The sequence below is a fragment of the Epinephelus moara genome, chromosome 20, assembly GCF_006386435.1.
Source record: "Epinephelus moara isolate mb chromosome 20, YSFRI_EMoa_1.0, whole genome shotgun sequence".
NCBI lineage: Eukaryota > Metazoa > Chordata > Actinopteri > Perciformes > Serranidae > Epinephelus > Epinephelus moara.
In genome coordinates this window covers 21797049-21811692 of record NC_065525.1, presented here as the reverse complement: position 1 = coordinate 21811692, position 14644 = coordinate 21797049, and the positions used below count along the sequence as shown (strand labels likewise).

The 14644-nt window shown below is 41.7% G+C and overlaps 3 protein-coding genes across 4 annotated transcripts in view; 1 reads left to right on the top strand and 2 right to left on the bottom strand.

The window, feature by feature from the left end:
- The window catches only part of mapk8ip2 (mitogen-activated protein kinase 8 interacting protein 2), a 37866-nt gene extending 34444 nt beyond the window's left edge, over positions 1 to 3422 (bottom strand). For both annotated transcript variants that reach the window (XM_050073919.1, XM_050073920.1), the window contains exon 1: positions 2956 to 3422. In XM_050073919.1, coding sequence (XP_049929876.1) covers positions 2956 to 3020 — 65 coding nt within the window. In that variant the 5' untranslated portion in view covers positions 3021 to 3422. The remainder of the gene's footprint in view (positions 1 to 2955) is intronic.
- Positions 3423 to 4879: 1457 nt separating this feature from the next.
- LOC126408396 (zona pellucida sperm-binding protein 3-like) lies at positions 4880 to 7368 on the bottom strand. The gene is made up of 8 exons (XM_050073925.1): positions 6859 to 7368; positions 6598 to 6716; positions 6345 to 6448; positions 6079 to 6256; positions 5863 to 5980; positions 5695 to 5777; positions 5426 to 5613; positions 4880 to 5250 (listed from the first exon to the last, which is right to left on the bottom strand). The coding sequence occupies exons 1-8, from the start codon at positions 7306 to 7308 to the stop codon at positions 5186 to 5188; spliced, it is 1305 nt and encodes a 434-aa protein (XP_049929882.1). The 5' UTR covers positions 7309 to 7368; the 3' UTR covers positions 4880 to 5185.
- Positions 7369 to 11887: 4519 nt separating this feature from the next.
- Positions 11888 to 13890, top strand: LOC126408397 (zona pellucida sperm-binding protein 4-like). Its single transcript, XM_050073926.1, has 7 exons — positions 11888 to 12299; positions 12407 to 12591; positions 12692 to 12789; positions 12980 to 13137; positions 13219 to 13411; positions 13510 to 13696; positions 13807 to 13890. The coding sequence occupies exons 1-7, from the start codon at positions 11942 to 11944 to the stop codon at positions 13888 to 13890; spliced, it is 1263 nt and encodes a 420-aa protein (XP_049929883.1). The 5' UTR covers positions 11888 to 11941.
- Positions 13891 to 14644: the final 754 nt, after the last annotated feature.

Here is a 14644-nt window from a genome sequence, read left to right as displayed (position 1 = left end):
TGATCAACTAATCTTTTAATCATAAAACATCTAGCTGATACATTTAGCTTTGATCAATTTTGTAGATATGTTTTATTGATTTTCAATCTAAATCCCACAAAAAAAAACGTGTATTTGACATCAATTCAACCGTTCGTCCCCAGACGATAAAGAGATGCTGTTCATCATATATATTGACAACTTGAAATCAGAATGCCTGATACAATCCCCACCATCCTGCCCACCCATCCATAGGATTACAGGTTACAAGATACATTCAGGTAAAGGAGGAAAGCTAGCAGAACTTCACCTAATAATTGTATTAATTACTCAAGCAAATGTAGAAAGACAGAGGAAAGGGAAAGAAAAGAGAAAACAAAAACAGACAAATAAAAAAGAACTAAAAACTATAACTAAAAAATAGCCAGTGATTTGTTAAATCTTACTGTAACACATTGAACCATCTTGGAAACAGATCCAAAATGGAACCCACTATCCGAACCCTCCCACATACTCACAGCCTAACACCCAAAAACTGACCTCCCACCAGGCTGCATTAAGACTGCTGCCTCAGCAAATCCACACAAACAAATTCTTTCACAAAATGTAATTAATGAATTCTGAAGCATGGGTCACACTATGACTCTCACATTTTTGATATATCAGCATGTTTGTTTTAAGGTTTCAGCAAAGCACAGCAGCTGTTTATTCAGAAAAAGCATGGCATACCTGGATGGAGTTCATTTCCATATAAATATATCTGTAAGATGAAGCCTTAATAGAAAAATAAAGTTAAATGGAGCACTGCGACCCTTAATGTATTGATTAATTTCCCCATGTTCATATGGAAGCATGTTGTAGTTGGATGGGATACACTCACATATTGTCTTAACAACAGAAATTAAATATTACATCAGTTGATAAGTGCACCACGTGTCCTCTGCACAGGCTGATATTCATTCTTTTAAGGTTTGTTATTTCCAGTGGAGAGAGTGCTCCCTCTGTGCAGGAGAAATTACAGTCTGTCATAAATTTCTGGTGCCTCGGAGAAAAAGACAGGCTCTCTTACGGATTATGTTGCCCATTGGAAACAGTGTTAGGGTTATGTAAGGCAGATTACTGTGCCACACCATCACACCACCGGTGGTTTCATCATGAATCCGTCACACACAAAAGCAGGGACACACAAAAACACACTGAAAAGAAACACAGAAACATACATTATTAAATGAGAAACGCACTTTTGCAGGAAAAACAATTGATGACAGCTTGTCTCCATATGATCCAAACACTGATATGTCATAGAAAGTGAATTATTGGTATTTGACAGTCTGAAATCGATGATCAATGGCTGCACAAAATAAACACAAATTAATATATGTGGTCTTGGATGCACACAAAACTAACTGAAGAGTGATGCAAGCAATCACTGTTCATGTCTTTAGTGCTCATGAACACTGGCTTTACTTTTTAAAGCTGACAACAAAAACGAAAACACTTTAAGTAGATTTGGAGTCAGTTACACAATGACAGACTGCATAAAGAAAAGACTTATACCCATCATCCCTCTGACAAATAAAAAGATAAATAAAGATTAGTTTGCTCCAGCTGTTTGCCAGCGCTGTAAATTTAAAATATTGATGTAATGGCCAAAGCTTGGCTCCAAACTAAGGTCAGTGGTAGCCATGCAAAAAATCAGGTCTATTGATCTGATATGATCCGTCCATTAGACGAAGCTGCAGCGTGTAACTAAATCTAACCCCAGTGCATGTTGTGGATATAAAACCCACTGGGATCTGGCTTGCTAATGTGATTGTTTTCTGTGAGGACATTTGACATGTGGAGGCAGAAACAGGGACAATGAAATGTTGTGGCATGATGTGCATTAGTGCAGAGAGCCTAAACCTAAAAACACACCATTTTCTTGACTTTAATTATTTCTGATACACTGTGGATGAATTTAAATTATTGTATATAGTGGCAAAACAACACAGTATAGCAAGACAATTACAAGTAGTTGTTTTTGTTGTTATGTAGGATTTGTTCTCCTGTAATAACAGAGAGGAAGGCCTTACACCAGTAGCAATAGGCTTGAGATTACTGCATATGGAAATCAAATTAGCAACACAAAGAAATCAGTCATATTTCTGCAACATATTCTATTATACCTCGAGGCAAGAACAGATCTGAATATTGCAGCAGCCTCCACACAGTTTCATCCAAATCCAAATCACAACACCAAAGTGTTGCAATACTCCACATCTCACCAGGCCTGATTAACATCCACAAACCAATCACAGTGAAGAAACCCCATGGCTTTCAACCCACCACAGACAACCTTGAGGAGAACACTGTGGCTGTATCACTGATGCTGCACAAGTTATCGATCTCTGCTAACAGCCAGCAGAATTCCACTCACAATTGTGTTCAGGCAAGAAGAAAACAGCGAGCAGATTTATCATATTGTGTGTCGCAGAGGTCACATTAGAGGCGTTTGAAACCAATATCAGTGGGACTTCCGTAAATCATTGTTCAGCAACATGCCCTTGCCTGGGTTGGACTCAACAGGGCGTGGGCCTCACACAGAGAATGCGCAAGGCGGGTGCCTGTCGCGACAGCTTAAGATCAATCATTTGTCATCTATTTTAACCATCTGCTTTTCTTCACACTTTTCGGAGGATAATAAAAGTTGTCTTTAATTAACAGTTGTCTTTAAGGAGCATACTATCAACTCCAAAACACAACCGGCCGCGTTCAGCTGCGGCACCTATTGGCGCGCAGGGGAGGCAGTAGCAGGCCTGACAGGTTATTCAAAATATCTACAACCCATGGTAGGGAATGTGCGTTTTTATTGCAGTCATCGAAAACAAAACTGACAGATATGTTCATCCTCTTTATTGTCGTTTCATCCACTCATCATCCGTGCGCATCGTCCCCCATCATCCCCCCGCTGTCGCTCTACATCTAAGCCCTTACCTGCAACCAGGAGGAGAGAGGGAATGGAAAGTGGATAGGGAAAACATCTCAGCCCTGTCCGCCATCTTCTTCCACAAATGACTCAGAGCGACTGCAGAAAATCACGGAGGGGAGCGCAGTCCATTCACAATCACAAGGCAGAGGACAGACGCAGCCGTGGACAGAGGTTTCTCTCTCTGCGGCCCCACAGAAGCCCCCCTGGCCGCAAGCCTTCAATCAGACGAGCCTGCTCAGCACCATCAAATCTGCAGTCAACCATCCACACAAGCAGGGAAGGAGGGGGTGTCAAGGCAGAAATGATCTTCAGCGCACAACACCGCAGAAATTAAAATACAATCCTGTTTTTTCCCCCCGGTGCGTCCGCGCGGAGCATAAGCGCGCAGTGTGCCACCGCAGTCCGTGTTTTTTCCTCGCCAAATGTCTGCTGCTGTATGTGATGCTGCCTGTGACACACAACGGATACGGGCCAGCAGTGCGGAGACAGGCAGAGACAGAAGAGGAGGAGGAGGAGGAGGAGGAGGAGGGGTGTGGAGCAAGCTATAACGTCAGTGCCGTTACCGTATGAGCAGGCTGTCCTGAGTGGATGCAGGCAGAGCCGGAGCCTGCAGGCAAGCAGTAAAACAGTGGCGTAGAAAAACAATTCCCGTTAAGTGTTAACAGTGACATTACACTGACAGTGAAACATGTAGTCACAACAAACGCGCTCTCTCATGTCCAGGGGACCACCAGAGCTCCTTAAGGGAGGATCCAGGGGTTCCCTGGAAAAGACATGCGTTTAAATATGTCATCCAAGCCCCTGTTTCAGCACATATGGATAAGATGGACTCTTATTGTCAAGGTTTATGTTTATTCTGACCCCGTCCCGCTTGTGTCAGCGAACTTAATCCTGGCGTCCATAAACACAAAAGCAAAGAGACAGAAAAGAGAAAGTGCTGACAGCAGGAGAGCACAGTGCAACAGAAAATTAACCAAGAAACAGATCGATATACAGAGAGCGCCAAGGTGGACAGGATGAAAAATAAGATGGCACAGATTTGAAATGAAGAACTGGCGAATTTCTCAGGACACAAAAGATGACAAAGAAAGTGCCACACAATACAATGCAAGACAAAAATCTACAAGGTGAGACGCTACAGAGCCTATAGTGTATACCATAAGCTTATGTACAGTGTATATACAGTAACTTAGCATGAAAATAAGAATGTATGTAGCTAGTTTCCAGGAGTGATGCAGCCCTATAGACTGGGTTGTGCACGGTATTTTGGATGGTTTGGGGTTTAAAATTTAGTCTATTTAACCTTACATGTATCTTAAATTCACATTTTTGGAAGTGCAATCATCACAATAAGCCACACAGAACATATAGTTGGCAGAAAACAGTCTCTCAGAGGAAAATGCATGAAAATGAAGGCTCATTCTGAGTTGAGACTGGCATTGCATTAAGATGATCAGAGGCTCAAGGCTGCAGTTTTCCTCCCTTGTTATTTACCACTGAATGACAGCTTGTAAATGAACCATCAGTGAATGTACCGTGTATTGAGCATGCGCAGTGTGGAGCTGTTCACTGCCTGTGGTGCTGAAGTGTATATTGATAAACTGCAGTTTATCATATGTGCCACACGGGGGAGGCAAATGTTCACTCCCTTGGATGTAAAGCTGACCAGCCTTTGACAGAACAAGTGCATTTGTATTGCCCCATGATGTTAGATTCACTAATTCAGCCAACAAACAGTTATGAAATGGAGGGTTGAGCCCATTTCAATTTTATCTCCCTGCTTTCCTTATTTATTCATTTGGTTGTTAAGATGTTTGCTAGTTTATACCTCTAGTTGTTCACTGCATGGTCAGTCTACAGGTCAATAGAAAAGGAAAAAGTTTGCCATTTCTTTGATGGTTCCCTCCAGTGATTGACACAAGCCTCTCACACAATTGCATTTTTATTTCCATCAAACAGAAGGATTTACAGTCTATGAACTGGGCAGCTGTGGTCCATATGTAACATGCAGCATTACACAGAGGGAAGAGTAAGTTACACTTTCATCTTCTTTTGGTCCTTACACTTTGGTATGTTTTGGATATGTCAAATATTGGTCACATTTAATGGAGTACATTGGGTTACTTTCCTTGTTTAAAATGAACTATTAACAAGAAGCGAGTGAATAACATACAGACAGTTATGAACCAATCAGACTGTTTATTTTGATGGTCATTGCCATGGCAAGGAATTGAGTTAAGAGAGCACCTTCTCTCCGATGGGGATGGGACCCAGGGTGACATCACCTTCCCATTCGAAAACTAGAAGGAAAGACAGAAGACACATGTCACAGTGTGCCCCAATGCGGTTGTCTCACAGCACAGGTAGGCATGCAGTGAGACATTTACTCATCATGAACTGGTGTAATATGTGTTGACTGTTATGTCACCTCACAAAATATTAAATGTTTTAGACAATTCATTTTTAATAACATACCTGTTTGTTTTTGGGACACATCACGGATCTTCCTTCCACCTCCAGGATTAGCCAGAGAGCCGCCACCAGTGCCCCAGTTACCACTTGATGCGCCAGCACCAATTCCACCGGATGCAGAGGGCGCTGGTCCAAATCCACCAGATTCACAGGAGCCACAAGCTGCATCAGCTCCGCTAGCCTCCTTCCAACTGGGAAGGAAAAAAAAGATGCATGCAGTAAATACTGTGTCAGTTTTCAAACACATTTTTTCCCCATGTGTGCACACTCACCCACTGATGTAGGAACAAGCCCTATGTTCACTGTCAATGGCATAGGCAGTAGATGTTGCTTTCAAGTGGCAGGTAATGTAGAGCTGTTGGAACAATAGAGGGTTTGGGTTATTATGAGATGTATTTGCATTGCACTTGATGGACAGCTGAAAATATGGAGATGCTCACCAGTCCACTGTCAGCACCCTGGAACCTGAAGGCCTCCAGCTGGAACTGAAGCTTGTTCTCTGCAGAGCGAGCCATGTACTTAGAGTCAGAGCCTGTGATTCTCGCATCGAGCAAACATCTGCATGCAGAAAGAACATACAAATTCACATTAGAGATGGACTCACACACAAACGTAGTCTCACTGTACAGAACTTCAATGTACTCATCAAAATGTACCCATGGTTGTCAATGAAGGCATATCTAGGGTTGGAGGACACATCAGGTGAAAGAGTAGCCACACAGTTGTCCACATAAACACGGAGGGGCACGTGGAAGTACTGCTTGACGGTAGCCTCAATATTTATGATGTCACCCAGGAAGTACTGGTAGCTTGGCCTCTCATATTGCCAGTCATCTGTGCAATTACAAAATGACATTTAAGCAATTATGACAAATACATACTGAAATCACAGCAGATTGAGATACGTTGTTCTTTAACTCACCGGTCATGAGTTTCAGAGTGAAGTACAAGAATTCCTCGGCCACCTTGACTGCAGAGAATGGGATCCACAGGGGGTCAAGAGGAAGGCTGCTCACATTGTGCTTCCTGAATGATTAAATACGTTTTCTTTAGAAAGCAGACTAATGTAATTTTCATATTAATGTCCATCCATTTTCGTGTCATATTATGTTATTTATTCATTTGTTTGTTGTTTGTCTGTTTACTGCCACACCTCTCCCTGATAGTCTACATACCTTGGGTAGTGGCATTCCACAATCACAGCAGCGCTGCTGGTCCTCACCACTGGAGCACCGCCCAGAGGTTGGGGATTATAGTTCAGAGTGAAGGTGTAGATGAGGGAATCTTCTGTCATCTAGTTGAGAAACAAATATTAGTACAGTACAAACAAGCATTATACATGTCATAGGGCCTATTTTGCCATAGTTATGATCAATATTCTTTACAATTTATTATTTGTTTTTCAGTGATCAGTGATGCCATGTTCATGCTCTTACCCTCAATGTGCTGAGACAATCGTGCAGTTCAGCCTCAAAAATCAACACCTGAGCAGCAGCGTCCTCAGCGACAGCACCACAGTTTCCCAGGGTAAGATCGGCAGGATTAATCAACTGGCCGACACCAAACATGTCCTTCTTGACTTCCACATGAGCATCCCTCTCTCTGCACTCAACCGCAACAGTTGCCGCAGGAACAGGATATCTCAGCTCAAAAGGCACCTCGGGTGCAGGCTCAACCTTTGGATCTTCAGGGTATGTCCAGGTGAGTGGTTTCTCAAATGTCTGCTTTGTCTGTTGGGGATTTTGAGGCACCTGCTTGACAGGCTCCTGTCTCGTAGGTGGCGCTGGCTTCTGGTATCTAGGTGGTGAGGGCTTGTATTGAGCATCACAGAGGCTGCCAAGCAGAGCCAGTGCCACAAGGCACACAGCAGTACACTTCATCACCATGGCTTCACAACAACAAGTGATCTGCACAGTTCACTGGGTGCTGTAAGGAAGATGGAAATGTGCAGCTACTTTTATAACACAGTGAGCATGTTTACTTCAGTTACATCCCCGCCCCCTCCGTTGGCCATTCCCCATCAGACCTGATGAGCATAAACATTAGCCAATGAAAGGGTTGCAGCTGCTGACCGAAAGCAATGCCTACAACTCTGGTGAGGGTTTTCCCAGATAGGTTAAGTTTTTTCATTCTTGCATTTCAATAAATGTGCAATAAAATACAAGCAGTGTATAAAAATAGTCTTTTCAACACAAAACCAAACATGTGCTCACACAAATCAATATGAGGGTGAACTGCCAAATAACAGGAATAATGGCACCATGAGGGTCATTAAAATTCTTATTTCAATTTTTCCGAACACGTGAGGAAAGATGTATGAATATTTGGCAAAGATGCACTCAGAGACTGAGCAGTAGTCTCAAAACGTTATGTCAACCCTGGGTTAGGTTTACCTGCCCTCAACATGACATGTCAAACTCAGGATTTTGCCAAAGTACATTTTGTGAAGGGCTGCAAATCGATATGGCTGCAACCAGTGTCAGCTGAGATTAACAACCAAAAGGATACAGTTTAAAAAGGATACAGAGGCTAACTGGTCAGTCAGTTTTATTTACAGTAACCAGAAAACCCTCTGATGAAAAAATGTTGATACAGAAAACAATCTTCAGGAATTGTAAGGTAAAGTGATATAAGCAGAGAATGTATATTATATAAATGCCTTTACTGGGAACACAGTGCCAGCTATGTCAGACCAACCTGAATCTGCAAACAGTTTTGTCTGGGCCACAGGTAAATAATAATTGTGCAAATCTCACAGTATATTCCAAGAAAAGGTCTTAGAGTCTTTTTTGTATGTGTGTGTTTTAATTAATTTAAATGTAACAGATAAAAGTAAGTGTAGAAATATCTTGGAAAATGTGTTGAATTATTATTTTGTCACACTATAATTATGTCTTGTTAAAAGTCGCTATATATATAATATAACTAATAACTTGTCTTTTTTAAATTACTATGTACCATGTTTTCAAATTCTCCACATATTCTACCATCTTTGTCAATAAAGTTAAATTATTATTATTATTATTATTATTATTATTATTATTTGATTTGCCAATAGTTGGAACTCCAGTTCAAGATATCTTAAGATAGATATCAGGTCAAGTTCGAGGTATCAGCTTGATATTGACTTAATTCTTGGCTTTAATTAAAGCTGCAAGCAGCGATAAAGGGGCGCTTGTACCTTGACACACATTAGGGGTCCTAGGAGCATTTTGAACCCAATCCCGTGTCCACACTAATTATATGTCATGTTACTGTACATCCTTTGTAGACCACACCATGTAAAATTCATGTAAATCAAAAGAAAATTGTCAGACAAGGCTTACTTCCTGATTACAGTAGGTGGCTCAGTTACCATGACATGTAATTGCCATGTTGAAACCATCAGGCCTGCATTCTTTTTTTTTTTTAAAAGATTTATTTATTGACGATGCACCAAAGTACAAGTGTCATTTTCATTCTTTGAATAAAGTACATTAACAAGGAGAAAAACAACAACAACAAAAAAACAACAATAAACAAACACATTACAAAATCACAACGGCATAGAACATACCTGTCCCCCCACCCCACCCCTGGAATGGTACAATGAACCACATCCTTGGCAACACCAAGTCTTTTCAGAATGTGTCACAGAAAAAGGAGAAATAAAAAGGTCCATACAAAAAATGAATAAATCCATCAGGCCCAGTAAGTGAATAAAAGCACTTTCAACTGAGAGGATTAATTGAAGGGAGAGATTCCAAGAAAGAACCCCATATTCTATCATGAGTTGCAGGTTTTCTCCTGACATTGTACAGAATTTTCTGTGGAGTGCAATATGATGAAAGTTCATTCAGCCAGTGCTTTTGTGACGGTGGTTTTTCTGACTTCCAGTTTTTAAGAATATTTTTTTTCCCAGCGGTGCTGGCTAATAACACAAAATACTCCTTATAGTGAGTTACGTTAATCATATTGACATCACCCAGAAGCCAAATCCTGGGGTCGGATAGAATTTCAGCCTCTATAATACCTGAAACAGTGGCTATGATAAACTTCCAGAAATCTTCCAGGTAAGGACAAGCCCAGATCATATGACGGAGATTGCCTTCAGCTATCTTACACCTCTGGCACATGGGAGAGACATCCCCATTCATCTGTCAGGCCTGAATACTTATAAAACAGGTGAAATCTGGGTCGGATTGGAAGAGGTCTTAAGAATTTTCAAAGCAATTTTTAGGAAGATCCGAGCAACCTGCAATGAGAAGCAAATCAAAGGATAAAACATGCAATTTCCTGTTGCCAGTAGGTGACACTATAACTATTACAAAAGTTAATCATTTTGACGTGTTCAGGTCGGGACTTATCAAACATGAGGTTTGGGGGAAAGATTGAACCAGTTACAAACCACGTGTCATGGTCAAACATGGAAATTTGACAATCCGATCAGGTCCTCCTGACTTCCTGCTCAGGTCTTTTAATGGCACAGACAAAATTTGAAGTCAATAAGAATAAATGTCTAGGACGAGTTCATTAAAATATGACCCCTGTGGCTGGCCAAAAATGCACAAAAATTGTACAGTAAAGTCAAAATAGTGGACTTCCTGTTAGGTTTAGGTCACGGCTCCAAGTGACTTTTTTTATGTCCCGAGATGTTATATGTGCCTACCAATTTTCGCTCCTGAGCCATTTCATCACACTGAGCATGAGACCCATAAAATATCAAATTTTTTCACTATTTCTGATGTGTGTGCAGTTTCATGAGTTTTCGAGCCCCTTTAGCCCCTCAAAAATACAATACCTTCATTTTCAATAGGGTCCTCGTACCACTTGGTGCTCAACACTAATCAAGACATCTTGTAAGAAATTGAAGATATCCTCAGTTAAAATCACGACTAGTCCAAACTACATTTAGGATATATTTAATTTGGGTTACATTAGTAACTAGAAAAGCACTCAGAGAGAGCAGACCTCCACCAAGTAGGTGATATTCCCTCCCCCTCTGCATCAGATTTTGCAGCCTGCATCACAATTAGGTTATTTGCATCACTATCATTATTAGGTTATATATGCCTTCACCATGGAGACACTGTGGTGTATTTATTTCGTTTTTATTTTGTACCAACACAGAATATAATATGTTTTTTGTATTTTTCATTTTCTTTTTTGGTGGTTAGCACTGTCGCCTCACAGCAAGAGGGTTGCCGGTTCGATCCCGGGTGTGGGAGCCCTTCTGTGTGGAGTTTGCATGTTCTCCCCGTGTCAGCGTGGGTTCTCTCCGGGTACTCCGGCTTCCTCCCACAGTCCAAAGACATGCAGACTGGGGACTAGATTAATTGATGACTCTAAATTGTCCGTAGGTGTGAATGTGAGCGTGAATGGTTGTTTGTCTCTATGTGTCAGCCCTGCGATAGTCTGGCAACCTGTCCAGGGTGTACCCTGCCTCTCGCCCGATGTCAGCTGGGATAGGCTCCAGCCCCCCCGCGACCCTCAAGAGGATGAAGTGGTTAGAATATGAATGAATGAATGAATGAACAAGACGTGCTTTCCGGCCACCAGATGGTGCTGCTGAGGCTGTCAGACGATAGACTTTATTTATTATTTTATCCACCGCTTCAACCGATCACCACCAAAATTTTATCATCTTTTCCTTGTCCCATTATCCACCTTTCCTGAAAATTTCATCAACTTTTTGAGTTATTTTGCAGACAAACAAACAAACAGACAAACAGACTAACGCCGGCGAAAACATAACCTCCTTGGCGGAGGTAACAATGGAGATATTTGGAGACCAAAGGTGAACGGTACATATTTGAAACTAATGAATGAAAATACATGAATTGCTAGTAGGCCTACATGTCATGTGGATCCAGTCAAGCTATTGAATACTGAAAGGCTTAGCATACACCCACAGACCATCTGCTTACTCTAACCACTTCACTTACTCTTTAAAATGGATTAATAGGGATGTTACTGTAGGTTGCTCTGGATGCTTGTCAGTTTAATTTAATGTTCTCTTCATGGTCTAGATGAGCAATAGCAAATACACTTGAAGATAAGAAGAGGTATTTGTTTTGTCATGTCGTGCTGCACAAATACAGGGTGACCTGCACACTGTAGGTCATACAGACCCTGTGAAGGTTTTTTTTTTTTTAATTGTACAAACAAGCTGTGATTTCTTTTACTCATAATCAATAACAATCAGTGGGTTCTCTGTAGCAGGCATGGATCAGAAACTAATCAATAAATATTTATGTTCATGCATTAGTACATTTACTGTAATGTATATTTTTGGTATCTTCTGCTGCAATATCTCTTCAATTCCTGGAGTTTGTTCTTGGCATCACCTCTAATCTTGTCAGTGCGTCACCACAGACCAACCAGTAACTGGAGCATTTGATTGGCAGTTGTGGACAGCAAATAGGAAGGGAGTCACCAACAAGTCAACATTACCCATACCTTATAAAAGTCAGCCTGTTTGCACAATATTTCTCACAGTATCTGGTGTTCTCAATCACTCTGTGCTGTGAAGCCGTGACAATGAAGTTGGTTTGTGGTTGTCTTCTGGCAGTTGCCCTGCTAGGCTGTCTGGCTGATGCTCAATATTTCAAGCAGCCTCAGCAGCCCCAGCAGCCCCAGCCGCCGAAATACACCCCACCAGCACCTCAGCAGCCTCAGAGGCCACAGACCCCCGAAAGGTACACACCTCAGCAGCCTCAGCAGCCCCAGCAGCCTCAACAGCACATCAAGCAGCCCATGCAGCCTACAGAAACATTTCACACTTGTGAAGTGGCTGAGCAGTACAAGATACAGTGCGGAGCTCCGGGCATCACTGCTTCAGATTGTGAGGCTATAAACTGTTGCTTTGATGGACGCATGTGCTATTACGGCAAATCTGGTGAGTATTATTTCACTCCTCACAGAACTACATGGATACTCTTGACACTTAAAATGCAAAGTGTGTGGCATGAGCTTTGTTCTTTGTTTATAATTTGTTGTTCTCAGTGACTCTTCAGTGCACCAAGGATGCCCAAATGATTGTTGTGGTTGCAAGAGACGCCACCCTACCCAACATCGACTTGGAGTCAGTCACCTTCCTTGGAAATGATCAGAACTGCAGTCCTGTTGGCACCACTTCAGCTTTTGCCATCTACCAGTTCCCTGTAACTGCCTGCGGCACTGTCATGATGGTAAGGGTTGTGACTCATTTGACCGTTAATTTGATTTGTATTAATTTTCATCAGGTTATGATGAATATTAAAATACTGCCGATACTGCCTGCTACTGTAGGAGGAACCTGGGGTTATAATCTATGAGAACAGGATGACCTCCTTGTATGAAGTTGCTATTGGACCCTATGGAGCCATTACCAGGGACAGCCACTATGAGTATGTGTTTTTCTCTCTTTAACACCAAGTGGTCACAACATAAAAGATTACTACTAAGTCTTAAAGTATTCAGACAATTAAACTGACCATGAATTTTCTACAACAGGGTAGAATTAGTTCATTGTGATATTTAACAAACTCCACTCAAATGTTTTTGATTTACTGACACAGACTTTATTTTTTGTCCAAGGCTGCTTGTACAGTGTAGATACATCGGCACCTCAATTGAGGCTCTGGTCATTGAGGTTGGCCTGGTTCCTCCACCACCCCCAGTTGCAGCTCCTGGACCTCTGCGTGTGGAACTGAGGCTGGCCAACGGAGAGTGTCATTCCAAGGGTTGTGTGGAAGGTTAGTGTGAAGGAGATGTGTTGTGCAGTTAGTCTCATTTGGCAGTGAGTGTGTCCCCAACCAATCTTTCTGCTTGAGCAGAGGAGGTGGCCTACAGTTCCTTCTACGTGGATTCCGACTACCCCGTCACAAAGGTGCTTAGGGATCCTGTGTACGTTGAAATCCGAATGCTGGAGAGGACTGATCCCAACCTTGTCTTGACTCTTGGAAGATGCTGGACTACTGCTGATCCCTACCCTCACAGTCTTCCTCAGTGGGACTTGTTGATTGATGGGTAAGAGTAAGGGTTGGTTTGACTTAGAAACAGACACTTATAATACATTTTTGATGTTGTACTCAGCCCCTATTCCTCACTCTCTCTCCTTGCCATAGCTGCCCATACCGTGATGACCGTTACCTGACCACTTTGGTGCCTGTGGGTGCCCAATCAGGACTTGAGTTCCCAACCCACCACAGGCGTTTTGTTTTCAAGATGTTCACATTTGTAGCTACTGGAGGTGGCAATACCGGCAAGAAGGGGGCTTCAGATCCAGAGGTTATGACTCCTCTCAAGGAAAAGGTATACAATCCAACTATCTAGTAAAAATGATTATTTTAGTTGTAATATTATTTCTAATATGGCCCTATCCAGCCAACATATTTTCAATCAATACATTTGTTTTTGACCAGGTGTATATCCACTGCAACGTAGCTGTATGCCAACCTTCACTTGGAAATAATTGTGAACCAAGGTGCTTCAGAAAGAGTAAGTAGTACAGTAGTAATTTTGATAGTATATACACCACCAATATGGGGAAGTCTTATTCCTTTGTTTTTAAATGCAATGAATACAGAAAGCTAAATAGATCATGTTTGTCAAGTGTTACAAAAACAGCATGGTTTGTGATATGGAAATCAGAAAAGCTCTTGGCTGAACATATTTTCACCAAGAGTAAATTACTTCCAACATAATCTTGTGTCTTACTCAACCTCAAGACTGACAGAAACTGACCATTGCCATGTATTGTACACAGGGAGGGACATTGCTGCTTCCGTCCAGAGAGGCTTCAGAGCTGAGACCACCGTGGTTAGCAGTGGGGAGCTTAACATCGTGAGCGAGACCACGAGTCAGTAACAACATGGAGACAGAACCTCGTCATGAAATCTCTGTTCCTGTTGCAAACTGAAAAGTGACTGAGTTTCAAATAAATCACCAATTTGCTGGATTATGTTGTCTGATGTTATTAAATTTCATTCAAATGCATTATTTACTCTGTGACCTCACAGCAGTAGCCTAAAATCTAAAACAGATACTGCAGAAAAAACATATGACTATGCCACAACATAAAGTACTTGACATCCATCAGATCAGATCAGATCAGATACTGTTCTGACAGTAATACAAGGGGGCCAAAATCAACAATTAAGTGGCTGTCCAAAAGTGTTCTACCTTGTTGAACTTTTACATGGTGTATCCAGTGGAATTCTGTGTTTGTCAAAGTTGCAACTTTCTCCAAAATCCAAAAAT